The sequence below is a fragment of the Pan troglodytes genome, chromosome 10 (genome assembly GCF_028858775.2).
Source record: "Pan troglodytes isolate AG18354 chromosome 10, NHGRI_mPanTro3-v2.0_pri, whole genome shotgun sequence".
NCBI classification, from domain to species: Eukaryota; Metazoa; Chordata; class Mammalia; order Primates; family Hominidae; genus Pan; species Pan troglodytes.
Genome location: NC_072408.2, coordinates 126,273,120 through 126,301,093, shown reverse-complemented (window position 1 = coordinate 126,301,093; position 27,974 = coordinate 126,273,120). Strand labels below are relative to the sequence as shown.

At 44.1% G+C, this 27,974-nt stretch overlaps 1 protein-coding gene and 1 long non-coding RNA gene across 9 annotated transcripts in view; one reads left to right on the top strand and one right to left on the bottom strand.

The window, feature by feature from the left end:
- CCDC60 (coiled-coil domain containing 60) overlaps positions 1 to 27,974 on the bottom strand; it is a 204,744-nt gene that overhangs the window by 42,566 nt on the left and 134,204 nt on the right. For 5 of the 8 annotated variants that reach the window (XM_001158378.6, XM_063786077.1, XM_009426363.5 and 2 more), the window contains 3 exons: positions 26,583 to 26,753; positions 19,547 to 19,654; positions 9,612 to 9,719 (listed from right to left, as the gene is read on the bottom strand). In XM_001158378.6, coding sequence (XP_001158378.1) covers positions 9,612 to 9,719; positions 19,547 to 19,654; positions 26,583 to 26,753 — 387 coding nt within the window. The remainder of the gene's footprint in view (positions 1 to 9,611; positions 9,720 to 19,546; positions 19,655 to 26,582; positions 26,754 to 27,974) is intronic. The other 3 variants (XM_009426362.5, XM_054663661.2, XM_063786078.1) reach the window with 1 other exon arrangement.
- Positions 1 to 27,974, top strand: part of LOC104001710 (uncharacterized) — a 281,675-nt gene that overhangs the window by 171,044 nt on the left and 82,657 nt on the right. The gene's annotated exons all lie outside the window — the stretch shown is intronic.

Genomic DNA, 27,974 nt, shown 5'->3' with positions numbered 1-27,974 from the left:
GGTGGCGCACACCTGTAATCCCAGCTGCTCTGGAGGCTGAGGCAGCAGAATCGCTTGAACCTGGGAGGCGGAGGTTGCAGTGAGCCCAGATCGCACCATTGCACTCCAGCCTGGGGGACAAGAGTGAAACTCCGTCTCAAAAAAAGAAAAAAAAAAAGAGGACGAACAGAACTGCTTTGGTTTAGGGAGACAATGACAGGGGTCTAGGCTTGTTAGGGGCTGCTGAGTGCTGGTGGTTGTGGGTAGAAGGGAGGTGCTCAGATATAGAAGGCAAAAGGTGATCAAGATAAACCTAACTTAAGGCTGACTTCTCATGGCATGGAGATCTGAGTAGCAGAATCAAAGGCTTTTCCCAGTCCAAATAAGGAATTGGGGGTGTCCTTTCTTCACCAGTGGGACTTTGCTGAAGATCTACCAGTGAACAGCCACCACACAAGAAATGCACACAGACCCAAAGTGGAAGTCTGGCTGGAGAGGTGGGGTGAGAATGTGCCTCTAAGCTTTTTGTAAGACTTTATGTTTGATTACACAATAAAAAGCCCTCTGAATAATTAACAGTGAAGCTCATTTAAGTTGGTTCTGCCTGCCTCCCCCCCCCGAGTAATCAAATTAGGGGATATTTAAAATCCAGCCAGAAGAAGGAGCAATACTTCAGTCCTATAAACAATATTTAAACTAGCAGTGCTTTTGAAGTCTGATTTAAGGTTCACCCACTGGAAGCTTTAGTGTTTTTTTTTTCACTTTGGAGCATTTCTTTCAAGACCACAGGGCTTTTCGCATTTCCCTTTGCTAACGCAGCCCCTGCTGAGCCTCCAGCCTTCTTCTTGAAGTTCAAAAGCAACCCCCTTTCCCCTTTTAAAATTAAATCTGGTCCCAGCAAAGCTTTCAAAATCTTAACTATTCAGGTCCAATCGGGAAGATGGAAGTTTTCCACTAATGCTGACTTCCAAGATGACCTGAAATCTATTGCGACTTCAAGCAGCAGGCTAAATGAGTTCAAAATGCAGCAAGATTCCCACAGACCTTAAAAAGCTCGGAGCCCTTGCTCTTGCAAACCCATTGATAAAGAAAAGGCCTGGTTAGACGGAATCGGTTTTTCTGATGTTCCATTTTCAGTAGCGAATAACCCAAAAAGGAAGATCAATGGGGGAAGGAAGAAAAAAATAAAACCATCTAAGCTGCATCATCCATTGCATACCTTGTGGAGGAGGGCAGAGCGGGTTGGTGGTCCTTCCCCCTGGCCTGGTGGGGTAAGCATTAGTGCCATCCACCAAATAGTTCCAGGCCTTCTCTGCTCTCTGAAGGCAAGTGTAGCACTGTGACTTGCTTTGTTCAAAAATACATGAGTGAACGTGACATGTGGGACTTTGGGTAGATGATTTAATAGCTAGTCCTGAAGTCATCAGATTCCTTTTTCTGCCTTGATGATGGTGGAAGCTTCTATCAGCATGAGTCCCTGAGTAACTACAGAGAGTAGAGCCTCCCTGTTGGATTTGAAAGGTGAGCCAAGGAACAAGCTTTTTTTGCCTTAAACTGCTGAGATTTGGGGGTTGTTCATTATGGCAGCCTAACTTACTTAGCTCACCCATTTAATATCCTTGTGATTTACTGTCTGTGTGACCTCGGGCAAGTCTCCGAGTATCAAGGCCAGGAAAGTGTTATCTTAGTGGTTAAGAGTGAATTTAACAGTAGGTTGGACCAGCTGTTCGAGTCCTCTGTCTTCCCCACTGCTTCCTACATGTGTGACTTGGTGTAAGTAATTTAGTCTCTCTGAACCTCACTGTCCTCATCTGTAAAATGGGGGAATAATAGCAGCTATGACAAAGGATTGCTGTGAAGATGAAAAGAAATGGGGCTTATTAAGGGCTTCATGGGTGCTGTGTACAGAGAGCTGAATACAGTTCAGCTATTAACAACAATAACCTTCTCTTTTCAACAGAGATTTACTGTGGCTTAGAGGAGGAGCTGATGGTAGACAACAGGGTACTAGGGCAGATCCTTGGGGGAGATGTAGCTATAACTTTCAGACCATAATTTTCCCCTGCTGAAGCTTCCTAGGGGATCCTATTTGCCAGAAATCAAGGGAATAGGGCGCTGAGCACTGTCAAATCTCTTTTAACTATATCCGCCAAGCACATTTTGTTCCAGGCTGTCACTTGAAGATGTCTATCCACAGTGGCAATTCAGAGCAATTTTCTCAAATACTTTGTGCTCTCTTTCTGAACTCCCATCTGGGGTAAAACATCTGCTTCCCAGGGTGGAAAGCTGTAGCTAGGTTAGGACGTGCTCACATGTCCATGACGGAGGGGAAGAGCTGCTGATTCTGCACCAGGGAGGGGGCAGAGGTCAAAGCTCTGGGGACTTCCTGGACCAGGTGGTTCCATCCTACCTCCTGAGTGATGATCTGATCCTCCTGCCACATTCTCCCACTCCACAGAGATGTCCACTGGAGTACCACAGTGGAGGAGCCATGCAATTAAATCAGTGCAAAGAGGAGAGCAGGGGAAATCAGAGATTTCACTCATATGTCACCGTCTGAGTGAGTCTTTCCTTGATGACCCAATTTAAAACTCCCCTGCCCATCACTAGCACATCACCCATCAATTTCTTCATGACACATTGCTATCTCAAAGTATCTTGATTATTGCATGTTTATCATCTGTTGCTTCCCTCACCCCCTGTAGAATGGAAGCTCCTGAGAGACGGGGTGTTGTCTGTTTTCTTCACGGCAGTATTCCCACTAGTGCCTGGAAAAGGCAGGCTTGAGGAAAATGAGATTTTCTTAGTTGTGGGGGGAGGAGTACCACAAGACAAGGGGAAACTAATTTAAATATAAACAATTTAAATTTTAAAAATGCTATTATGAGTGTTGCTCAGAACGATTGCGACAGTATTTCATGGAAGCAAAAACTTGGAAAAGACGTAAAGGTCTTGGAATATTGGTTAAATATGTTTCAGTACATTCGTATGCTGATAAACGCCACAGCAGAGGTTCAGATCTGGAGAGATGCTCCTTATATACTAAGGCAAACAGCAAAGATTTAGTTTCAAAACAGTATGTGCAAAATGGCACTTGAAATTATTTTATAAAAGAAAATTGCAGTTTATATGTGATAACATCTCGGTAAGTTGAGTCCCTTTTGTATCCTGGGGCCTCCCAGAAAGTACCACATTGTAATAAGATCTTCTTTTCTTCGAGGCGGGGCATCAGATTATTCTCTAAGTTGACTAAAGACTTTGGGATTTACCTACAGAGAAACAACCATTTGGGGGTGAAGCACCCATACTTTGCAGCAAGGTTACCTGGGTTCGAATCCTGCCTTACCTTTTGCTAGCTGTGCAACTTTGAGCAAATTAATTTTCTATGCCTCAGTTTCCTTATTGGTAAGTTGGAATGAGGCTTAAATGAGGTAATACACCCAGAGGAGTGCTTGACATAGAAAGCACTCAAGTGCCAGCCATTTTCATCATAAAACAGTAGATGGATTTTGATGTTTGTGTCATAGTTGAGACGGAGATTTGCTTTTGTTGCCCAGGCTGGAGTGCAATGGCGTGATCTCGGCTCACCGCAACTTCCACCTCCCAGGTTCAAGCAATTCTCTTGCCTCAGCCTTCCCAAGTAGCTGGGATTATAGGCATGCGCCACCAAGCCTGGCTAATTTTGTATTTTTAGTAGAGATGGGGTTTCTCCGTGTGGGTCAGGCTGGTCTCGAACTCCTGTCCTCAGGTGATCTGCCCACCTCGGCCTCCCAAAGTGCTGGGATTACAGGCATGAGCCACCACGCCTGGCTGATGTTTGTGTCATATTTGAAACCTCAAAGTGTGGTTGGTTGCCTTTTACTCATATGTGTATTTCTAAAGGAAGGGTGGATTTTTTGTGCCTGGACAGCCCAGCCCTTGAATGTCTGGTGTCTCTTAAGAGTAAGGATTACAAGAGTCAGGATTATAAGAATCAGGATTGTAAGCGTAGGGATTACACCCACTTGGTCTCCCCACTAAACAGTGGGCCCAGTGGTGTCTCTCTGGACAGCCTGAAGCAATAAGACGTAGACAACTGTACTGCCCCTGTGGCACCAGGGGAAAGCACAGGACTCTGGGGACTCGAGCCTGTTGGAACAACTCCTTTGAGGTGTGTGCTGTACCTGCTGGAAGGTTAGTAGGTAACTCTTCACTCCCTTCTTTGGCCAGGGGTCTGGCCTGTTTCTTCTCCACTGTAACTAGGGAAGATGGCCACAGGGGTAGGGGAGGCAGCATTAGAGCTTGTCAAATTTCCCCACAGCTGATGTCTGTGACTCTGTAAAAGTCTACTCATTTCTAGGTAGGTCTTCGGTTGGTTCTTGGAAATTTGGTCTCTAATAAGAATAAAATCAATACAGGTTCACAACCACTTAACCAATTCCAGAATCCAAAGAGTCTTTAAACCAAAACAATTTAAATGGCTTATTTGGTAGCAAAGCATGACAGAAACTGATGGGAGGCTGTTAGTGGCCTTTTTTTGACCTTTGTTATGCACTTAAGATAAATATTCACTTATTTGTTTTCTGCAGAAATATTGTGTTTGATGACAGGCCCCTCTGGGAGTGTGATGTTCTATATGGCACATGTATCATATTTCCTTTTTAAAATGCAAAAACAAAACAAAACAAAAAAAACCCTCAGAATTCTGAAATGCAGTTGGCCCTAAGGGTTTGAATAAATACTTATGGGCATTCATGAAAAAAATCAGATCCTACTTTGCCTAAAAAGAGGCTTATATCTCTTGGAGAAACGTAATTGGCACATTCATTATTGAAGGGTTGGTTTCAATTTCTATTGTGGACCCGATCATCTTGTCAATTGAAATAAACTCTCTTGTTAGCAGTGGAATTAACAAGGATGCTGAGAAATGATAATGATAATGTGTTTAAATTGCCACATGATGAAATTGGGAAGTTGAGTTTTTTTTTTCCTCAATAAAGCGGAGACTCAGATGCAACTCATAATGACACCCTAAAATCTGTCATCTGTCCATTCACCCAAACATCCACCAATCCATCCAAATATGAGATCATCCTGCAACTAACAAAGATTGTTCTTCTGCTTGCAGCACAGTAACTGCCCGTTAGTGAAATTTTGCTGCCTGTAGAAAGCCCTCATTGAGGTATCGAACCACTCCGACTTTCTTCCTATAAAATCCATAAGGGGGAGGAATTGGGTCTACAGCTGTCATTATGCCTAACTGAAATGGAGCCTCTGGGATCTACAGGTCCCCAAGGATGGATATCTCCTTTTGGAAAATGCACGGTGGGTGTCAGGGCTCAGGGTTTAAGTGTCAAAATGCTTTAGTAACAGGAGATACTGGTTGCTTGATGATGGAGACTCAGAAAAGCACAGTCAGGAGAACTGGAGATTAGGTATTACCTTCTTGGGCTCATTACCTGGGTTGTTTATCTTTGCAACTAGGTTTTGGGCGACCTTCTGTAGCCTTTTTTCCCTGTTTGCATACTTGTCTGTTCACCCAGTGAACATAGATCTCACCTGTTGGTAAAATTCTGCTCAGAAGTTCCTTTCTTTCCTAGCCTTCAGTCTCAATGGTACTGATAATCATACACCTAACTTCTCTTTAAAATAGGGATTTTTACATTTTATAGCTGTTATTTAATGAACATTCATTATGTTCCCAGATATTAGGCTAAATCCTCTATGGACTTGATTTTGCTTAATTCTTACAATAACTTCTGAGGCAGGAACACATTTAACCAATGAAGAAACAGAGGGCCAGAGATGTCAAGTGACTTGCCCAAGGTCACACAGCTATTAAGTGGCAGAGCTTTGACTCATCTGGGTTCATCTGATGCTAAACCCTTTGCTCTTAATCACTCTAATCCCTCTGGGTTTAAAAAAATGCACTTGAAGATTTGGGGAAATTCACACTGCTGCATAAGGGTGAAACGTCATAAATAGGGATTAAGTGTTGAAGAGAAGAGCTCTTTCTGCTTTCTTATAACTGAAAAGGTGTTTTCTTATACTTTATAGAGAACTTAAACTGCCCCCCAGATTCATAATTTTTAAAAATGAATCCCGAACAGTGGTGTGCTGGAGCTGGCTCATACTGGCTCATAAGAACGGATTCTGTACATCTCTTCCCAATTCCAAGTTCAGTGATACCATGTTGGTAAGATTGAAATCAGCCACGGTGGGAGTATTTACACCGTGGAAATTGGCATTGTCACAAATCATTGTTCTTCACCTCCTAGAGAACTGGTTGTTAAAACATTTACCAGCATTGTCATTGACCCTAAACTAAAATGCCCACCAGGAAGAAATAGTCAGCTAGAAAAAACAACCCCAACAAATACCGTGACTTCCTATGTTAATCTTCCTGGACTGCATTTTTTACCTCAGGTGGCTAGGTCTGGTTCAGGTTCTGATTTTATAGAGCTGGGCATCCTCGGAGCGCTGATAGAATTCTGCCACTACAAGTCATGGTAGAGCATCTGCTACTCTCAATGTGACCACTACGTCTTTTTACTGCAGTTAACAATTTTTGGTCACGTTCTGAGCACATTTCTAAAACCAACCAAAGGAAAGAAACATGGCCCTTTTTCTCTTCTCAATCCAAATTCCACATGATGTTCTTTTCTCAGTTTTGGAGAATGGGTGCCCACATGTAGGAGGAAAATGTTGCTGTTGGTGGTTTGTTTAGGGAGATGAAATGCTGTCAGGAGCCCTCTGGCTCAGAGGCCTTTTTCTTAGAATGTAAGCAATCAAGTAAGGAAAAAAAAAAAGATATTGCTTTTACCTAGTGATTCTCCTTCCCGGAATCCAGCTAACAGAAACACTTGTAACTGGGCATAAAAGATATGTGTAAGGGGCCGGGCACAGTGGCTCATGCCTGTAATCCCAGCACTTTGGGAGGCTGAGGTGGGCAGATCACGAGGTCAGGAGATCGAGACCATCCTGGCTAACATGGTGAAACCCTGTCTCCACTAAAAATACAAAAAATTAGCCGGGTGTGGTGGCGGGCACCTGTAGTCCCAGCTGCTCAGGAGGCTGAGGCAGGAGAATGGCGTGAACCCAGGAGGCGGAGGTTGCAGTGAGCCGAGATCGCGCCATTGTACTCCAGCCTGGGCAACAGAGCGAGACTCCATCTCAAAAACAAAAACAAAAACAAACAAACAAACAAAAAGAGATGTGTAAGGATATTCCACACAGTACTACTTGAAATGTCAAAAATTTGGAAATGACCTCAGTGTCTGTTAATAAAGAAATGGTGTATATTCCATCCATATGATAGAATATTCTGCTGCCATTGAAAGAATGTGTAAACCTGTGTATACCATCATGGAAAGATGCCTATTAGTTATTGTAAAGGGGAAAATCATGTAGAGAACAATATGCAGATATGATCCTATTTCTGTTAAAAAATGTGACTGTTTATGTTTATAAAAGGAAGGCATTAGAAAGATTTGGAAGGACATATCATAGACTTTTAAAAGGAGTTTTCTTTAAGAAGGGGATTTCAGGGAGGGAATAAAGGCTTTCATACTTTATATACTTATACATTTTTTGAAAGATTTCCATAAGCATAAATTGTATTCACTTATTACTTGAGCAGTTTTATTTTAGAGAAAAATAAATAGCCTGTAATCCCAGCTACTTGGGATGCTGAGGCAGGAGGATTGCTTGAGGCCATGAGCTAGACACCAGCCTGGGCAACATAGCAAGACGCCATCTCTAAAAAACTTAAAAAACAATTAGCCAGGTATGATGGCAGGTGTGGTGGCATTCACCTGTAGTACTAGCTATCTGGGAGGCTGAGGCAGGAGGATTGTTTGAGCCCAGGAGTTCGAGGCTGTGGTGAGCCATGATTGTGACACTGTACTCTAGCCTGTAAACAGAGCAAGACCCTCATCTCTTTAAAAAAAAAAAAAAGAAGAAGGCATGAAAAATGTTTTAAGGCTGTGGTTTTCAAGGAAATTCTGGAAGCCACAAAGACATTTTGGAAATAACTAGGGTGCCGTGATGGGGATAGAAGTAAGTTGGAGGGGTCCCAGGTCTCCCAGGCTCCCAAACCTCTTGCTTCATGAAGAACTTCCATTTAGAAAAGTCTGTTTTACATTACAGAGGTTTCTATTTAAAAAAAAATGAGGTCTGCTGCTTAAAAAAATAAAGTCTGTCAACCACTTGTATCAAAAGAGACTGTAGTTTTAAAATTATCCCAACCAAAAACACTGAATTGATTGGAGTTACTGATCTATCAATGGATGCATGATATTGCTGGTTGCATTTGAGGTTAGTTTCTCTGGGTCCCGGTGTAAGAGATGACTTGGGGGTGGAGGAGATCTAGGGGATGGGTAATAAATGTCTTCAAGAGGAAGAAGTTAATTAAGACTTAACGTTTGGCCGGGCGCGGTGGCTCACGCCTGTAATCCCAATACTTTGGGAGGCCGAGGCAGGCGGATCATGAGGTCAAGAGATTGAGACCATCCTGGCCAACATGGTGAAACCCCGTCTCTACTAAAAATACAAAAATTGGCTGGGCATGGTGGTGCACGTCTGTAGTCCCAGCTACTCGGGAGGCTGAGGCAGGAGAATCGCTTGAACCCGGGAGATGGAGGTTGCAGTGAGCCGAGATTGCATCACCGTACTCTGGCCTGGCGACAGAGCAAGACTCTGTCTAAAAAAAAAAAGACTCAGGTTTTGGGAAGAGGAAGACTGGATCCACCTGGGAGGCAGGACTATGGGAGGGCATGGGTTAGCACGGGGGGTGGGGAACTATTTTATTTAACTCAGCCTCTGATTTTCACAGTGAAAAACTGATTCTTCAAGTCAGGGTTCTTTACTTTTGTTTGTCCTCTTCTTGCAAACAACCTGACCCTTCTTAAAGAACCAATGCCTTTACATGCCTATCTGTTCTTTGTTCTGCCCTGTGTGTACAATGCTGTTCCTGCAACAGTGGCGTCCAAGCTTTTGTGTGAGCTCTCTCCTCTGGTGCGGACACCTAACGCTTCTCTTGACCTAGACAACATGTTCTGGAGCTTCTGCCTGTACAAACCCAGCTGCTCCAGGGAACTGAATACCAAATATTCCCTTGGGTCCAAGTGGAGAAGTAGCCACCAATGTATATTAAGCAACAAAAAGACCAAAGCAAAACAAAACACAACCTTGAAAGAAAGGATAAAAACAAAAACAAAAAGGAAAGAAAGATTAAAAGGGAGGGAAAGGAGGAGGAAAAGGAAGAAGAATAAAGAATAGTGTAGGGAGACGCAGTCCAAGAAGAGAGTTGGAGAGCAGTCAAGCTGTGGATCCAGTGATGTGCTTCCATAGCTTGCCAATTTCTGTGGTGTAAATACTCCCATGTGGCTGGCTGATTTCAAGCTACCCATGTGATGTCACTGAATGTGGAGTTGGGAAGAGATGTGGGAAGGAGATGCACACAACCGGCTCCCACGAATCTGCATAAGCTGTCTCTAGTTCTCCCCTGTTCAGATCCCACAGAGCACATAGAAGAGGAACTGAAACAGCCCACCTACCAAAAACAGCAAAGGGAGTGGAAGAACATACAGGAATCTCTTCCCCACTGCCCAGCCTACTGCTAGTCTAAGACAAGTTGAAGGGCTGAGGCATACTTTGGGTTCCAGCAGGTGATCACAGGCTTCATGGTGTGGTGGGTGTGGTCAATAGTCAGGGCCTCCAGAAGCCAGTGGAGAGCACAGAGCTGGCGGAAGAGGGGCTCGCTGCAAAGACAGAGAGAGGGAACACAGTGGGATCCTGTTAGAACAACTTTCTTCGCAAAAATAGCCACAGAAATAGTAGTGGTACTTGCTCCCAGTGAGGGAGCAGGCACCATGCTCCAGGCATGCGTAAGTATTTTGCATGTATCATCTCATTTGGCCTTTGCAATGGGCCCATGAGATATTCTGTAGACCATTTTACAGATGAGGAATCAGAGGCTCACAGGACTTAAGGAAGTTGTGCCAGGTCACCAGGCCAGTAGGTGATAGAGCCCATTTGAAATGAGATTATCCAATGCCAGTTACTGAGAATTTGTGTATATAGCAGGGAGAGAAACAAGGAGGGGTCCCCCAGCTGGAAGTCTTGACTCAGGCAAATGAGAGGCTTCAAGGAAATCAGCATCCTATGTATGTCCAATTGTTAATCTGATAAAAGTACAATAAATAAACTAAGAGTGTGTAAAAAGTCTGGAAACTCAGGGAAACTAGTGTATTAATTGTTCTTCTCCCCCCAGATTAAAAATGGGATGCATTGCTTTACATTTATGAGTCCTTTGCCTGAAAATGTAGCTGGGTTTTGAAGAAAAACACAAAGAGCATATTACTTGAAAATATTCACTAAAACACTGTTTAAAAATATGTCTCAGGCTGGGAATGATGGTGCATTTGTGTAATCCCAGCACTTTGAGAGGCTGAGGCGGGTGGGTTGCTTGATCTCAGGAGTTTGAGACTAGCCTACAAAAAATACAAAAATGAGCTGGGTGTGGTGGCATGCACCTGTGATCCCTGCTACTTGGGAGGCTGGGGTAAGAGGATCGCTTGAGCCAGGGAGGTCAAGGCTGTAGTGAGCCAAGGTCACACCACTGCATGCCAGTCTGGGTGACAGAGTGAGACTGTCTTAAACAACAACAACCACATATGTCTCACCTACATTTTCTGATTTTTTGGACACTTTGTATTAAACACCTACAAGGAGGCAGGTATTGATGGGGGCACTTTATACACATTATTTAATTCTTCCTACAACCTGCTGGAGTATGAATTATTATGCACATTTTAGAGAAGGGGAAACTGAGGCTCAGAGAGGTGCCATCACTTTGCTTAAGGTCACAGAGCCTGTTGGTGACTGAGATGGTTCTCAGTATCTCATTTAAAGCTCACAACGAGGCCAGGCACAGTGGCTCACTCTTGTAATCCCAGCACTTTGGGAAGCTGAGGCAGGCGGATTACTAGGTCAGGAGTTCAAGACCAGCCTGGCCAACATGGTGAAACCCCCATCTCTATTAAAAATACAAAAATTAGCTGTGCGCGGTGGCAGGCCGCTGTAATCCCAGCTACTCGGGAGGCTAAGGCAGGAGAATTGCTTGAGCCTGGGAGGCGGAGGTGGCAGTGAGCCGAGATCATGCCACTGCACTCCAGCCTGGGTGACAGAGCAAGACTTCATCTCAGAAAAAAAAAAAAAAAAGCTCACAACAATCCTTTAGGTAATATACCGCTCCCACCTCCTCTTTACAATGGGGGATGGGAGGCTCAGAGAGGGGCAATGAGTGACTTGAGGTCACACTGCTAGGATTAGTGAGAATTTGAACCAGTGTCAATTTAACTCCATGTCTGTGCTCTCACGGGCCTGGGCTCTGAGGAGGTGCTGATGAAGCTGATGCAGTGGTCACCCCAAGAGCGAGGTCAGGAGAGGGTTAACCTGCTGCCTGCCTTTTTCCTGGAAACAAGGTGGAGTCCTGGCCAGCCACCCCCCTCCCCGCAAGATTTCTCCTCTTAACACTAATGGGCCAGATGCCTCCATTAAGAACCTGTGTAATTGCTCTTCTCTGAAACTGCATCCTGCCCTCATCAACACTCCCCAGGGTTCCTAGGCCTGGTGTTTTCAGGGTCAGGAAGGTATCTCTACTCTCTGTTTCCAGGAAGGCACCACTTCAGAAGGTGATACCCAGTCCCTGGGCTCAAGTGTGGAGCTGGCCCAGGGTTATCCCGGCTAATCCTTGAGAGGCATGCATTTGCTTAGCTTGAAGGGGAACAGCCCTGCCCTACCCCATCCCCTCACCTCTGTGTACTAGGGTGGCTGGATCCACCAGGTCTTTGGAAAACTACCATGAGAAACTCTCTTTCCTTTCTTCCCTGGAGTCTTTTCCTTCTACAGATTATCTACTAAGCGCCTACTATTCCTTTACTTCTAATTTAAAGGACTTGTAAACCCACAGCTTTTTCAATTTTTTTATTAAATAAAACATTTGTTTAAGAGACAGGCTCTCATTCTGTCACCAGGCTGCAGCCTCCAACTTCTGGGCTCAAGTGATCCTCCTGCCTCAGTTTCCAGAGTAGCTGGGACTACAGACATGCATCACCATGCCCAGCTAATTTTTATTTTTTTTTGTAGAGATGGGGTCTTCCTATGTTGCCTAGGCTAGCGTCAAACTCCTGGCCTCCAGCGGTCCTCCTGCCTTGGCCTCCCAAAGCTCTGGGATTATAGGTATGAGCTATTGCACCCGACCCCTTTTCAGTTATTGTCTCTTTCTTCTCCCATAACACCTTCTTGGGCCCTACAGGTGACAGCATTTTGGTAGGTCTGGGCACATAGGCCATGTCCAGCATTTAGCAATAGCAGCAGCTAGCTGTGCCACATGCCTGGCACTGGGCCATGAGCACCTCACTATACCCTCCCCATAACCCTAGGAGGTTGCGAGAGGCCGGGGAAGAGGCCTATGGGTTCTTCTGTTTCGCAGCTTGGAGCCCCTGCAGGCCTGGGCTTTGGGATATGTGGGGTGGGGAGGGAAATGAACAAAGGAAGTGAGTTGGTGAGGTGGGGTCTGCTTGGTCACAAGCTGGTGGAGGGGATGTGGGGCATGTGAGCATCAGATTCATTTCTGCAGATGACAACAACGGATGCAAACCTGACCCTCTCCCTCTCTTGCTTAAAATCTTCAAACTTCCTAAATAATTTGTAATTGGCTGAATTGTGGACATACCAGCTTCATTTGTTGAAATTCTAACCTCTGTACCTCAGGGTGTGACTGTGTTCGGAGATGGGACCTTTAAAGAGTGGATTCACTTAAAAATGAAGCCATTATGGTGGTCCCTAATCTAATCTGACTGGTGTCCTTATAAGAGGAGGAGATTTGGACGCCTAAAGAGACGCCAGGGCTGTGAGCACTGAGAAAAAGACCATATGAGGACACAGAGAAGACAGGGAGAGAGCGATCCTCCAACCTCGAGAGGGTTGGGAGAAACCAACCCTGACAGCACCTTGATCTTGGGCTTTCAGCCTCCAGAACCGTGAGGAAATACGTTTCTGTTCTTTAAGCCACCCAGTCTAGTAGTTTACTATGGCAGCCCCAGCAAACTAATGCACTGACACACATGAGGCCCCGTCCGCCTCTCCAGCCTGGAGTTGTCCTGTCTGTTCCTTGTGCTGCCACCTGCAGCCTGGCAAAAATCCACTCAGTCACTCAAGCTCACCATGCTCGCTCTTTGCACCATCCATGTTAAACTTCTAGCTTTGCCATCTTCTGGCCCTGTGGCCTTGGCCAAATTACTTAACTTCTTTGAGCCTCAGTTTTCTTATCTGTAAAATGGTGGTAATTGCAGTACCTCTCTTAAAAGGTGAGAGTGAGGGTGAGGTGATGTGCTTAGCACTGTTCCCTGCTCCTGATACATATTCCTGCTCCTCTTCCTTCTTGACTCTCAGTGATTGGGCTTCAGCTCTCATCTCCATCCGGAAGCCTTCCTTGATTGCTCTGGGTCTGGGCTGGGCTCACTCTAAGGAGGTTCTAAAGCATCCCCATCCCTACAATATGTCCTCCCTGTCCTCACCTTTGGGTTCCTGCTGTGCTGTAACTACCTGATTACTTGACTTTCCAGACCGTGAGCCTACAACCTACAGAGTCCTGTCCACCACAGGGTGCTCTGTGCTCTGCACAGAGTCAGCTCAATAGATTTTTCAGTTACTGATGGAAAATGGTGGGAATGAATTGGTTCAGATCTGATATTTTTCTGAACTGATAACTTGAGCACAATTCTTTTTTTTATTTTTTTTGAGACAGGGTCTCACTCTGTTGCCCAGGATGGAGTGCAGTGGCGTGATTTTGGCTCACTGCAGCCTCTGCCTCCTGGGCACAAGCGATCCTCCTACTTCAGTCTTCTGAGTAGCTGGGACTACAGGCATGTGACACCTGCCCAGATAGTTTTTGTATTTTGTAGAGATGGGGTTTTGCCATGTTGCCCAGGCTGGTCTCAAACTCTTGGGCTCAAGCGATCCACCTGCCTCAGTTTCCCAAAGTGCTGGGATTACAGACGTGAGCCACTGCACCTGTACTTGAGCACAATTCTTATACACAGAACCATTGAGATAATAAAGAGTAGTAACAAAAACAACAACAACAGAACAACGAAGTAATACTAATGGTAAATATTTCCCATAAGAGTCCTTACTCTATGCCAGACACTGTTCTAAGTGCCCAATATCCATTAACTAAGTTCATTCTTATAAAATCCTGTGAAGAAGGTACTATTATTATCCCCGTTTTGCAGATGAGGAAACTGAGGCATAAAGGGCCTCAGTGACTTATCCAAGGTCACAAAAGACAGCAAATGGCAGAGTTGGAATGTGAGCCCAGGCAGTCTGGCTTCTGAATTCGTGCTCTTAATGAAAATGTGGATGTTGTCTCTTGTTACAGGGTAGAGACTCCCTTTTCATCAGAATAGGGTTTCATCTGATAGATCTGGTCCTTTTTCCCTGTTTATAAAAAGTGCCCTAAACCTGATGATTGCTCTTCTAATCTGCAGTGAAACAAATTAAAAAAAAAAAAAGTCCCCAGAAGCATGCTTGATAGAAATCGGTCTTTTCTCATAATGATCATGTGTCAGGTCATAGCATAGTATCTTGGATTTTATCAAATTAGAAGAGAGAACATTTATTTTTTTAAATGCAGGGAATAAGAGGTGAAAATGCTGAACAGGGATACACAAAGCCTGCTTCTGAAGTCCCTGAGCTCAGAACTCCGGGTGAGTGCCAGCGGTCAGCACACCTGAATAGCTCACTCTATTAAAACTGCTGTACCAACCAGAATCCTAGTGGGCATAAACATCTCTGAGAAGAAAGCATTTTTTTTTCTTTTACAAGAGAAATTGGAAAATGCATTCAAAGCCATTCCAAGCACCCCGTGCTGATTGCCAAGGGCAAATCTGGACACAGGTTGCAGGCATTGCCCTTGCTGCCCAATCACTCATTAAAGGCTGTGGGGCACAGCCCAGTCATCTAGGAGGGAAAAACGAGGGGCTGCTTCTCATTCCTAGAGACCACTCCCTTCCCTTTTTAAAGATAAAGGTCAGTCTCTTGTTACATGATTGAATTGATCCCTACACAGTCGATTTGGAATTATCAGCCACTTTTGGGATCGATCACACAGGGATTGAAGGGACTGACCAGGCTCTGATCCACATTGGCTGATGTGACAACTGAAAATCCAGGAATTATCAGGCAGGGCCAGCCCTGGTGCCTTTTGGTAGACTGATTACAACAATGCCATCCCTCTCTGCTTTGCACACTTTGGGATGTGACTTTGCTGCTTCCCCCCAACAAGAAGGGAAGTCTTTCCCCATACTTCTTGTATCTAGGCTGGCCTGGTGACTTGCTTTGGCCAGTAGAATGGGGTGAGAGGGTAACTGTGTTCATTCTAAGCCTAGTTCACAGATGGAAAATGCAATAATCATCACCAGCACCATCATCATCACTGTCATTGCCCTCAAGGGGCTTTGGGTACTTAGGATCTTGTTCTTGGAACCCTTTCTGCTTTGCCATGTGAACAAGTCTGAGTTTGCTTGCTGGGTATTGAGAGACATTCAGCATCTCACCCATGTCACCCTGGCCACCAACCAACTAACCAAGACTTATGAATGAGACCATTCGAGATCAGCCAACCTCCAGCTGACCCATCAGTTGGGTGTACACACATAAGCACATCCAGCCAAGATCAGCCGAGCCAACCTGACCAGCAGAACCACCCTGCTGACATGTAGACTTAGGAGCAATACTAAATCGTTGTTTTAAGCCACTCCATGTTGAGGTGATCTGTAATACAGCCATAGCTTACTAATAAAGTCATCAAATGCAGCCAGAGCCTTTGAACAGCTGAGGATAAGAAAAGGCAGCCTTCAGTGCTGGACAGGGACTGCAGCAAACTACAGCCTGTGGGCCTGCCACTTTGGTTTTGTAAATAAAACTTTACTGGAACATAGCCACATCCATTGTTGTAGTTTTCATGCTGCAACAGCAAAGTTAAGTGGTTGCAAGGAATACCACCTGGTCAGCAAAGCCTAAAATTTTTACTGTCTGGCCCTTTAAAGAAAAGTTTGCTGACCCTGGTCCAATACAAATATGAACCACATCCACTGTGATAATAATAATAATAATAATAATAGTAATAGCCTATGTAACAAACCTGGTGTAAAGATCTGACTTAGCTGTCAGGAGATCAAGATTCCTGTTGTGAATTTGCAATTGCAAAAATGTGGAACCAACCCAAATGGCCATCAACCAATGAGTGGATAAAGAAGCTGTGGCATATATATATATATGTATGTGTGTGTGTGTGTGTGTGTGTGTGTGTGTATATATGTGTGTGTGTATATATATGTATATATATGTGTATATATATATGTGTATATATATATGGATGAGTAGTATTCCATCATATATATATATACACACATATATACATATATATACTATATATATACACACATATATATACACTATATATACACTATATATATACACATATATGTACATATATATACTATATATATATGATGGAATACTACTCATCCATAAAAAGGAGTGAATTTATGGTATTTGCAGCAATTTGGATGAGGTCGAAGACTATTATTCTAAGTGAAGTAACTCAGGAATGGAAAACCAAACATAGTGTGTTCTCACTCATAAGTAGAGCTAAGGTATGATGATGCAAAGGCATAAGAATGACACAGTGGACTTTGGGAACTCAAGGGAAAGGGGTGGGAAGGAGGTGAGGGATAAAAGACTACAAATTGGGTGCAGTGTATATGGCCTAGGTGATGGGTGCACCAAAATCTCACAAATCACCACTAAAGAAATGATGTAACCAAACGCCACCTGTTCCCCAAAAACCTATGGAAATAAAAAAATTAAAAAAAGAAGATTCCTGTTGTGAGACTTTTGGCAGGTTCTTCCCCCTTTCTGGGCTTTAGTTTTCCCATCTGACATTGACAGAAGATGGGTAAGAAACTCTCTTCATAGCTGATTTAAGTAAGCCGCAATGGCTCAGACCAAATAAATTGTGGATGGGGCTCAGGAATATGCATTCTCGGAAACATTTCCTCCCTGCTCTCCCCCACCCCCAGACGATTCAGATGCAAGTGAAAGCCCACTGGTTCTATACCAATTGGTTTCAGAAGTCTTGTCCATGGGAGAGATGGGCAGAAGTGCAAGTGTATTCAAGAGACATCATGAGAAATTGCAAGGCCTATTTTTGCAAGGAGATGCTTTAAGAATGTCAAGCTTAGGCTGCCGGCTGGAATATTGTAATCATAATACCAATCAAAGAGAGGTAGGGGGACAGTGGGATGGGATGGAGTGGGATAGGGCTCATTAATGACTGAAATATCAGGGAGGGATAAGGATGTGTCCAACACAATGTGATGATGATGATGGTGATGATGATGATGGTGGTGATGATGATGATGGTGGTGAGGATGATGGTGATGATGGTGGTGATGATGATGGTGGTAAGGATGATGGTGATGATGGTGGTGATGGTGGTGGTGAGGATGATGGTGATGATGATGATGGTGAGGATGATGATGATGATGATGATGCTGGTGATGATGGTGATGATGGTGATGGTGATGGTGATGATGATGATGGTGTGATGATGATGGTGATGATGATGGTGATGGTGAGGATGGTGGTGATGATGATGGTGATGGTGATGATGGTGGTGAGGATGATGATGATGGTGGTGACGATGATGGTGATGGTGATGATGGTGATGATGATGATGGTGATGATGATGGTGGTGAGGATGATGGTGGTGATGGTGGTGGTGAGGATGATGGTGGTGGTGAGGATGATGGTGATGATGGTGATGATGGTGATGATGGTGATGATGATGGTGATGATGATGATGGTGATGATGGTGATGGTGGTGATGATGATGGTGATGGTGATAATGGTGATGAGGATGATGGTGATGATGATGATGGTGATGATGATGGTGATGATGGTGATGATGATGATGGTGATGATGATGATGATGGTGATGATGATGATGATGGTGATGATGATGATGATGGTGGTGATGATGATGATGATGGTGATGATGATGGTGATGATGATGATGGTGGTGGTGATGATGTGGTGATGATGGTGATGGTGGTGATGATGATGGTGATGGTGATAATGGTGATGAGGATGATGGTGATGATGATGATGGTGTTGGTGATGGTTTTTGCATCTTCCATTCATAAACTAAGTACTCTTATTAGTGATTTTCTTTTGTTTGCCATCTTATCCTATGATTTCACTCTTGTATTCTTTCACTCTTCATGTATAGGAAACTTGGCTTGCCAAATATATTATGAGCTCCTTAAAGACAAGGCTTTGGGATATATGTTCTATGTAGCGTGTGGTGATGAAAGCTTAGGCTTTGCAGTCAGACCGACCTGACTCAGCAACACACTGACCTCTGTGACCCTGAGTAGGTGAGTATATGTCTCTGAGCTTCTGCTTTCCCATCTGCAGAGAGGGGATAATGATACACCTACACAACAGGGAGGCTGAGAGGACTGAGTGAGATAATGCTACAGAGTGATGAGGAGTGGCCATTATCACTGCGAACACTGTAGAAGCCTAATAAATATTTGACAAATGAGCAGACAGAGAAGTCTGGAATCATTGTATCACAGCTCTAAATGAATCCATTGCCCTAAAGCAGTGGTTCTCAATGTGGAGTGTGTGTGTGTGTGTGTGTGTGTGTGTGTGTATGATGTACGGTGGGGGCTCATGCACTTTTGCTCCCAGGGGACATTTGGTAATGTCTGGAGACATTTTTGGTTGTCAACACTGGTATCTAGTGGGTAGAGGCCATGGATGCGGCTAAACATCCTACAATACACAGGACAGCCTTTCACAACAAAGAATTAATTATTTCTCTCAAAATGTCAGCGGTGTCAAGGCTGAAAAACCCTGCCCTAAAGTCAGAAGCTTGTATCCCTGTGCCTGAAATCTTCCAGCTGAAAAGTGCTAACTGGTGAAAAAGAAAAAGTTGGGCTTGAGATTTGGAATAGACACAAGGGGAACAAGACGTCAAGACTTTAGAAAGCAAGAGTGTTCTTTGGAAGGTTGATTAGTTCCTGTTGCACCACACAATGATGAGTTCATGCCTCAGGTCAGAAAACTGGATGGGCTTCTCTGGGAAACAGCTCCTTGAGTCTTGGGGAAAACATGCCCCTGAGCACAGGCTGAGTGAGATGTTCTCGCACACACTCGATGAGGGCTGTAGACAGATTTTATCAGGCTTTGCAAACTATTTGACATTAGAGCGTCTGGCTTGGCAAGAAATGAAATGACTCAGTCCCAGCTGATTTGCCACTTAGCTGTAAACCACTGTGTCTACTTTCTGTTATTTTTATATGCCAAATAGCTTTGCCAGCTCCAGGCTCCATGTCCCTTTCAAGAGGACAAAGGAACAGCTACTGACATGACAGCTCATTGAGTCATTTCAGTTCGGCTTCAATTTATAAGCTAGCAAAGCAAATGAGCCGGAGGTGAGACTACTTACACGTGAGCCTCGGGTAGCGAGGGAGAAATGATGCAGCTGTGGATGGGAGTGAATGGGCGATGTGTGACTCTAGCTCCCAGTGTCTTCAACTTCTCATCATCATATGTGCTGAAGGACAAGCAGACAGAGAAACAATGTGAACAATGAGCAGTAGCTTTGAACACCTTCTTCTCTTGCCACGGTCTATTTGGCAGATATGACTGGACACTTACTATGTATCAGGCAAATAATTTCTGCTGGAGGGATGAGGGTTTCAGATGCAGTTCCTTAACAGAGCATATAAAAGTCCCTGCCCTCGGTCGGGTGCGGTGGCTCATGCCTGTAATCCCAGCACTTTGGGAGGCCGAGGCGGGTGGATCACAAGGTCAGGAGATCAAGACCATCCTGGCTAACACGGTGAAACCCTGTCTCTACTAAAAATACAAAAACAGCTGGGCGTGGTGGCACGTGCCTGTAGTCCCAGCTACTCGGGAGGCTGAGGCAGGAGAATCTCTTGAACCCGGGAGGCAGAGGTTGCAGTGAGCTGAGATCGTGCCATTGCACTCCAGCCTGGGTGACAGAGTGAGACTCCGTCTCAAAAAAAAAAAAAAAAAAAAAAAGTCCCTGCCTTATGGAGTATATAATCTGCTAGAAGAGCCAAGAGAATAAACAAGATAAATCATGAGGCATACTAGTATATTATACTAGGGTTGGAAATGTTTGCTTCAAGGGCCAGACAAGGTATACTTTCAGCTGTGTTCTGGAAACAGCAATTTAATACCATATTTAGGTGTTTTTTCTTTCACCATTACAGCAGAGCAAATCATTTCCATTATAGAAAATAGGATTTTTTTTGGGGGGGGGTTGTTGTCATGCTTGAGTCATATGATATATATAGTTTGTTGGTTTGAGACAGAATCTCACTGTCACCCAGGCTGGAGTGCAGTGGCATGATCTTGGCTCACTGCAACCTCTGCCTCCTAGGTTCAAGCAATTCTCATGCCTCAGCCTCCCGAGTAGCTGGGATTACAGGCATGTGCCACCATGCCTGGCTACTTTTTTGTATTTTAAGTAGAGATGGGGTTTTGCTATGTTGGCCAGGCTGGTCTTGAACTCCTGTCCTCAAGTGATCCACCTGCCTTGGCCTCCCAAAGTGCTGGGATTACAGGCGTGAGACATTGCACCTGGCTGTGGGGTATATATTTTTCTGTCCATGGCCAAATTCAGCCCACAGATATATTTTAATTAATCCACTCTCTTTTTCTCTCTCTTTCTCTCTCTCTCTCCTCTCTCTCTCTGTGAGTGTGTGTGTGTGTGTGTGTGTGTGTGTGTGCAATTGAATCAATTGTCTGTATTTTAAAATTGGGAGATGTCACATAAAAATGAAAAAACTTTGGCCTTCAAAATATTGAAAGCTCTGGCCACTCGGGACCTGTGTTTCTACACAAGAATGATGGGCCACAGACGGCTTTGAATGAGGTGTGTGCTTCTTCAGTTACCCCAAACACAAGCATCCCTGTTCTCACTCTCTGCCTTTCTTTCTAATTCATGCCATCTGCCTGTTACCTGAAGGCCTTTTAGTTTCTGAGCTGCAGTGTAAGTACTTTCATTGATTGGATCATTGACAGGTTCCCTGATTCATTCATTTCTACCAATAATTATTGAACCTCTTCTCTGAGCTGGGGGCTGCCAATACAGCAATGTATGAAACAGATGCAGCCTCTCCTCTTCCGAAGCTGAGTCTAGTGGGGGAGATGGGTACAACCAAACACACAGTTGTGATAAGTGTTCCAATAGAAAGTGCTTTAATAGCCTAGAATAGTAAATTTGACTGAAATGGAAGCCAGGGAATACTGTACTTCCTTGAGGAAGTTGTGGAAATTTCAAAACATGTCCCCCAAATTCTTTGAAACTTCTCCAATCGAGAGGTAGGTCTATGTTCATTTGGCTCTGTGACCAGCTGACCTAACAGAATATGTCAGAAGTCATGTGATTCCGGGCACCAGGAACTGGCAACCTCTCCTTCCTGTGTCCTGGGATGCTCACTCAGCATTCAGCTGCCATGCTGTGGGGAAGCTGGCAGCCTGTGAGGAGGCCCACAGGGAAAGGAACCAAGCTCACGAACTGACAGCCAAATACAACTTGCCACCAATGTGAGTGAGCTGTCTTGGAAATGGGTCCTGTGAGCTGCCCCTCTGAGCCTTACTCAAATTGCAGATTTATGAGAGAAAGAAGTTCTGATTATCTTGAGTTAATAAGTTTTAGAGTGGGTGTTCATGGCAATAGTAACTGTAGCAGAAGTAAATATTGAGCTGAAATCTGAAGGTTGATTGGAAATTAACTGGGTAAATGGAGGAGGGAAAGACCTTCCAGCCAGAGGGAACAGCATGTGTAAAGACTCTGTAGAGGAGGCCATGTCATGAGTAAGAAAGTAGGAGAGTGTGGCTGGGGTAGAGGGAGTAAAAGGAGGCTATGAGCTGGGGCTGGAGAGGCAAGCCACAGGCTAGACCATCCAGGGCCTTGGAACCCCTGCTGAGACTTTTGTGTTTACCCTGTGAGGAATGGCAACCATGGAGGGTGTTAGGCTGTGTGCAATTTATATTTTGAAAAGATCACTTAGCTTGGGGCTTAGTGTGGGGAATGGGATGGAGGGGGCCAGTGGAGATGATGCTGGGACACAAGTTAGGGGTTTACCTTCCTCCTGGGAATTTGAGGATAATTCTGGAATCACAGAGTTAACAAAAATTAGGACCAGAATCTATGTCCTCCAATGTTCACTTCCACTGACTCTTTATTCAATCCTAGAGCTGAGAAAACCACAGCAAATACCTTGCTGTGACCTTTTCTTACTGGCTCAACCATGCTTCCAGTGGTTTAGGATATGTGGAAATTAACCCAGCTTTTACATCCCTAATCTCTGGTTTTATGTCTTCTCTCAACCACAATAATAAAACAAATTTTACCCGTCACTTTTTTTTCCACCTTTTCAGCTGAATCTGCAGCTGAAAAATGAGGTCACTGAGCACAGTGGGAAAGACTGCTTGCAGGCAGAAATCTTTGGGGATGTGCTTGATTTTTTTTCCCCTGCATAGTTTGTCAGACTTAAAATTTTTGTCTAAAAGAATGTATTCTATGGTCTTAGATCCAGAGAGGAGAAAATAATTCCTTTCGCTTTTATGATGCACAAGATCAAATACTTTGTTTAAAAAGTATTTATAAATGAAACTTGTATTTTTTATACTTTTGTGATTGGAATTTTATCTATAGAAGCATTGCTGTTAGATGTGAGATGCTTTTCAGCTTTCATGGAAATTGAGATTTTTAGCCATACATTTAAGGATTTTAGGTAACTGAGGCTCAGAGAGCTCAAACTCACTTTATTGCATCATAATAGGAACAATTACTGAGCATGTCTTATACGTAGACTCTAGGCTAAGTATCATTTCATTTAATCCTCATAATAAGCTTGGGAGTTTGGTACCATTTATTTATGTACGTGAAGAAAAGGAGACTCAGAGAGGTACAGGGATTTGTTCAAAGTGAAACAGTTGTATAGGGGAAGTCCTAACGGGTTCCAAGGCTTGTGTACTTCACCACTACTACCCTGTCTGGGTGTAGACAATCTCCTAATGCTGTTTTATAACACCCTCCCACCCGCGCATTTGATGGCTACATTGCTGTAATGACTTCCAGTTTTATTTTAATAACCAGCCTTGTATAACTCATAGAACCTACCAGATAAGACATAACCAGACCAAAGTCTACAAGAGGAGCGATCTCATGCATATTTAAACTTATTAAACTTTAAATAAATCATGTCTCACACACTGAAACATGGATTGGAGAGGGGAGAATTGCGTTCTACGACCATGGATGAGAAACTCCATCCAAACAAGTGGAACAAGACACCCAAGCCAGTTAAACAGGTACAGGAGTGTCTTTCATAGACACCATCTTTCCCCAGTGCTTTTTGGGTTTGCCTGTCAATCTGAGCATAGCTCCTGAAAAAAGAGCCATGAGTTCATGCCTTCTCTTTATTCCAGGGAAAGGCTGCCAGTCTGTCACTAGGAGTATCAGAATCTATGGGTGCCATTGAGTTCGGTCAGGAAGGCACAATTTGTGCTGATCCCAGGGTCTACACCAATGAGGAATCAAAGAAGAGACCCTTTCCACAATATTCTGGGATCCCAACAGCCATGATTCTGGGGGAGGTGACTGGAAATATACCAGCTCCATGAGGTCTTGCAGTCTGGGTTCTCATCCATCACCTGGAACCCTGGGCTTTAAAGAGGTCCTGTTCTCCTCTGACTCAATACCCCAGGCCTCATAGACAAGAGTCCTTGTTCTACTTGAAAAAATTGTATATATTTTTCTTTTTTTTCCTTAAAGAGAGATGGAGTCTCTCTATGTTGCCCAAGCTGGTGTTGAACTCCTGGGCTCAAGTGATCTTCCTGCCTCAGCCTCCCTAAGTGCTGGGATTACAGGTGTGAGCCACCACGCCTGGCCTGAAGAAAAATTTATTAAGGTGAAAGTCACAGAACATAAAATTAACTGTTTTAAAGAGTAGAATATAGTGGTATTTAGTACATTGCATCATGTTGTACAACCATAACCTCTTGTTACAAAACATTTTCATCACTCCCAAAAGGGGACTCCAGACCCATGTGGTCACTTCCCATTTCCCCTGCCCCCAGCATCTGGCAACCAACAATCTGCTCTCTGTTTAGGATGAACTTCAAATGCACTATAAGTGAAAGAAGCCAGACACAGAAGAGTCACATAATACATGATTCCATTGACAGGACCCTTGTTTATAAGAAGCACATATTCACATTCTGTAAATTAACATTCTCAAGAACAGAATTTGGGAAATGGTGCAGAGGAAAGTGGGTATCTGTTGTGGCTTCCATTTCATTTTTGGCAAATGACCTGGCAGTTTGGATTCCTGAAGGCAGCCTTAGCCTAACGGCTCTCAACCGTGGCTTCACACTGGATTCGCTTAGGGGAACTTAAAAAAATTCTATGAATATCCAAGCCAACACCTATTCCTTTTTATATTATGGCCGTTCTTTGCAGGAGTAAGGTGGTATTGCGTTGTGGTTTTGATTTGCATTTCTCTGATAATTAGCGATGTTGAGCACTTTTTTTCGGGAATGTAAACTAGTACAACCACTGTGGAAAACAGTATGGAGTTTCCTTAAAGAACTAAAAGTAGAACTACCATTTGATCCAGCAATCCCACTACTCAGTATCTACTCAGAGGAAAAGAAGTCATTGTCTGAAAAAGACAGTTGCACATGCATGTTTATAGCAGCACAATTCACAATTGCAAAAATATAGAACCAGTCCAAATGCCCATCAATCAATGAGTGGATAAAGAAAATGTGGTATGTATATACTTATATATATACACCATGGAATACTACTCAGCCATAAAAAGAAACAAAATAATGGCATTTTCAGCAATCTGGATGGAGTTGGAGACCATTATTCTAAGTAAAGTAACTTAGGAATGGAAAACTAAACATCATATATTCTCATTTATAAGTGGGAGCTAAGCTATGAGGATGCAAAGGCAAAAGAATGATATAATGGACTCTGGGGACTCCTGGGGGAAGGGTGGGAGGAGGGTGAGGGATAAAAGACTGCACATTGGGCACAGTGCACACTGCTTGGGTGATGGGTGCACCATAATCTCAGAAATCACCACTGGAGAACTTATTCATGTAACCAAACACCACCTGTTCCCCAAAAACTATTGAAATAAAAAAAAATTAATCTATGAACAGCTAATGTACCTTAGAGAGCCTAATGTAACTGACCTGGACAGTGGTGTTTTTAAAAACTTACCAGATGATTCTAATATGTAGCTAGGGTTGCAACAGCTGCGCTCACAGGAGAGTGGCTACAGCTGCAGGCTATTTTTCTACCCTGCATTTCCTCCCTGGCTGCCTTGGCACTTCCTTTCCATCCTTGGTTTGTGCCTCATTCAGTCTGCACAAGCTCAAAGTATCCCAGGATTTTGTCCACGCCAAATGGTGCAGTCGATGGATTTTGGTGCCACTAAGTTTGGGACTCAGAGCTGCTTTCTAACTACTGACCTTGGGGGAGATTAGTTAACTTCTAAGCCTCATTTCTCCATCTCTAAAATGGGGCCAATGATAGCACCTATCTCAGGAATGTTTTGAAATTTAGCCGAATAGGTGTGCATAAAGCACACAGTAAACATCATCATCTGTTTTTATTGTTATTTTGGTTATTACTATTATTATATGCATGGGCATTTCATAATGGACCAGTCTATTGATAGTCCTTTTCCAACCAGGGGAAAGTCCTTTACGTAAAAAGGAGGCCGGGCGTGGTGGCTCACACTTGTAATCCCAGCACTTTGGGAAGCTCAGGCGGGCAGACCACAAGGTCAGCAGTTCAAGACCAGCCTGGCCAACACAGTGAAACCCCGTCTCTATTAAAAATACAAAAAAATTAGCCAGGCGTGGTGGTGGGCACCTGTAATCCCAGCTACTTGGGAGGCTGAGGCAGGAGAATCGCTTGAACCTGGGAGGCAGAGGTTGCAGTGAGCCAAGATCACGCCGCTGCACTCCAGCCTGGGCAACAGAGCGAGATTCCATATCAAAAAAAAAAAAAAAAGGCATTTTTTATGCACCTGGTTTCTGTGGACAATGAGCCAGGCCCTGGGGCTGCCACTGAAGGTATGGAACAGAGATACGGATGTGGACTAAAACTAGCATATAAACACGTATTATGGGGACCTGGAGTGCAAATGGGTGCAGGAGATGGTTGGACTGAAATCCAGGAAGTATTCGGAGAGAGCAGCATTTAAGCTGAGTGGTTAGTGATAAGTGGAAGATATTCCAGCGAATACCAGAAAGCGAGGCTATCAAGGTTGGTTGGACCACACTAAAGAAGGTGTTAGATGCCAGGCTGAGAAGGGGCACGTGTTCTGAGATAGCTGCCCTCGCTTGACCTTACCAGGCAGGGTTCACTCTCAATGGTCATTCCCAAAACCTTCAGTGCCACAGCTACTGCATCCACTTACCTCAATAAGGTGTCCCCATAGTGGATTTCTGAGATCTTTTCGGCTGGCTGGAATTTATTTCTTTCCTCCTCTTTCAGTTTCTGAAGTTGTTGTTGCTTCTTTTTCTTTGCAGTCTCTTCCCTCAGAATAGCAAAATATCCACGGCCTATCTTCACAGACTGGATCAAAAAGCTGGAGACATGCAGGGAGGAGGAGGGAGAGAGGGAGGAAGGTGGGAGGGTGGAGAGAGAGAGAGAAGGAAAGAGAAGGAGAGAAAGAAAAAGAGAAAGAAAAAGAGAGAGAGGAAAGAGAAAAGAGAGATAAAGAGGGATAGAGAGAAAGAAACAGGTAGAAATAGAGAAAGAGAGTGAGAGAGGGAGAGGGAAGGAAAGAGAGAGAGAGAGAGGGAGGGAGGAGAGGGAGACACAAATTTAAAAAAAAGATGAGTTGACTCTTATTGTCTTGGGACCAATAATCTCTGAGCGTGCCCTCGTGCCTGCAGGGCAGGAGCCTTCCCACCTGTAGATTTCCAGACTCAGCCAGACCTGAGTTTGAATTCTGGATCCACCTTGTACTAAAGACCTTGGCCAAGTCCTTGAATCTCTCTGAGCCTCATTTCCTTCATCATCCCATCACTCAACAAATGTTTATGGAGTGCCCACTTACGGCACCAGGCACTCTGCTAGGTGCTGTGGAATGAACATAACAATTCACAGCCTGCAGGATCAGATACCATCATGCATGGGAAGGGGTCAGCAGTGAAGTGCTTGGCACAGAAGATGGGCTCTTCCATGAAAATCAATGGCATAGCAGGCACTAAAGGGCCTAGGCTCCTGGCTAAGGCTGCCCTCTCTTTGATTTGCCTAAATGCTCACATCTGTGAGCATGACTGCTACAGAAGTTCAAGTACTAATGTGTGGGTTCTTGCTGTGTCAAGTAACATATGTTGGGACTTCATAATTCTTTTCATGCCAACTCAACCACTATTTCCTAATCAGATGTCTTGATGCTGGCTTGATGTGAAGACATTCTCAGTCGTGATGGGCTACACACCTCCCTGCGCTTTGCCAGTCTTCACCTTGGGGTTGGAGTTAGCAGCCCTGTGGTGGAGAAGGAGTGATGCCGAGGTGTCTACATGTTTCTTTCTGTCTGCCCACTTTGTTCCTAGATGTAAATGTTGGTTCTCAAATTCAGTTTTATTTGTTCTCCAAATTCCTAATAAGCAACCATCAATTTTATTTCTTCTCCAAATTCCTAGTAAGCAAGCAATGTGTGTTGGGTATTGTACTGACTGTTGGGGATACAGTGATGAACAAGACATTGGGTCCCTCAGGGTTCATGGTTCAGTAGGAGAGAGAGAGAGAGAGATACATGATGTCAATAATAGCACAGGGTAATGGGAGAGGCAGGACT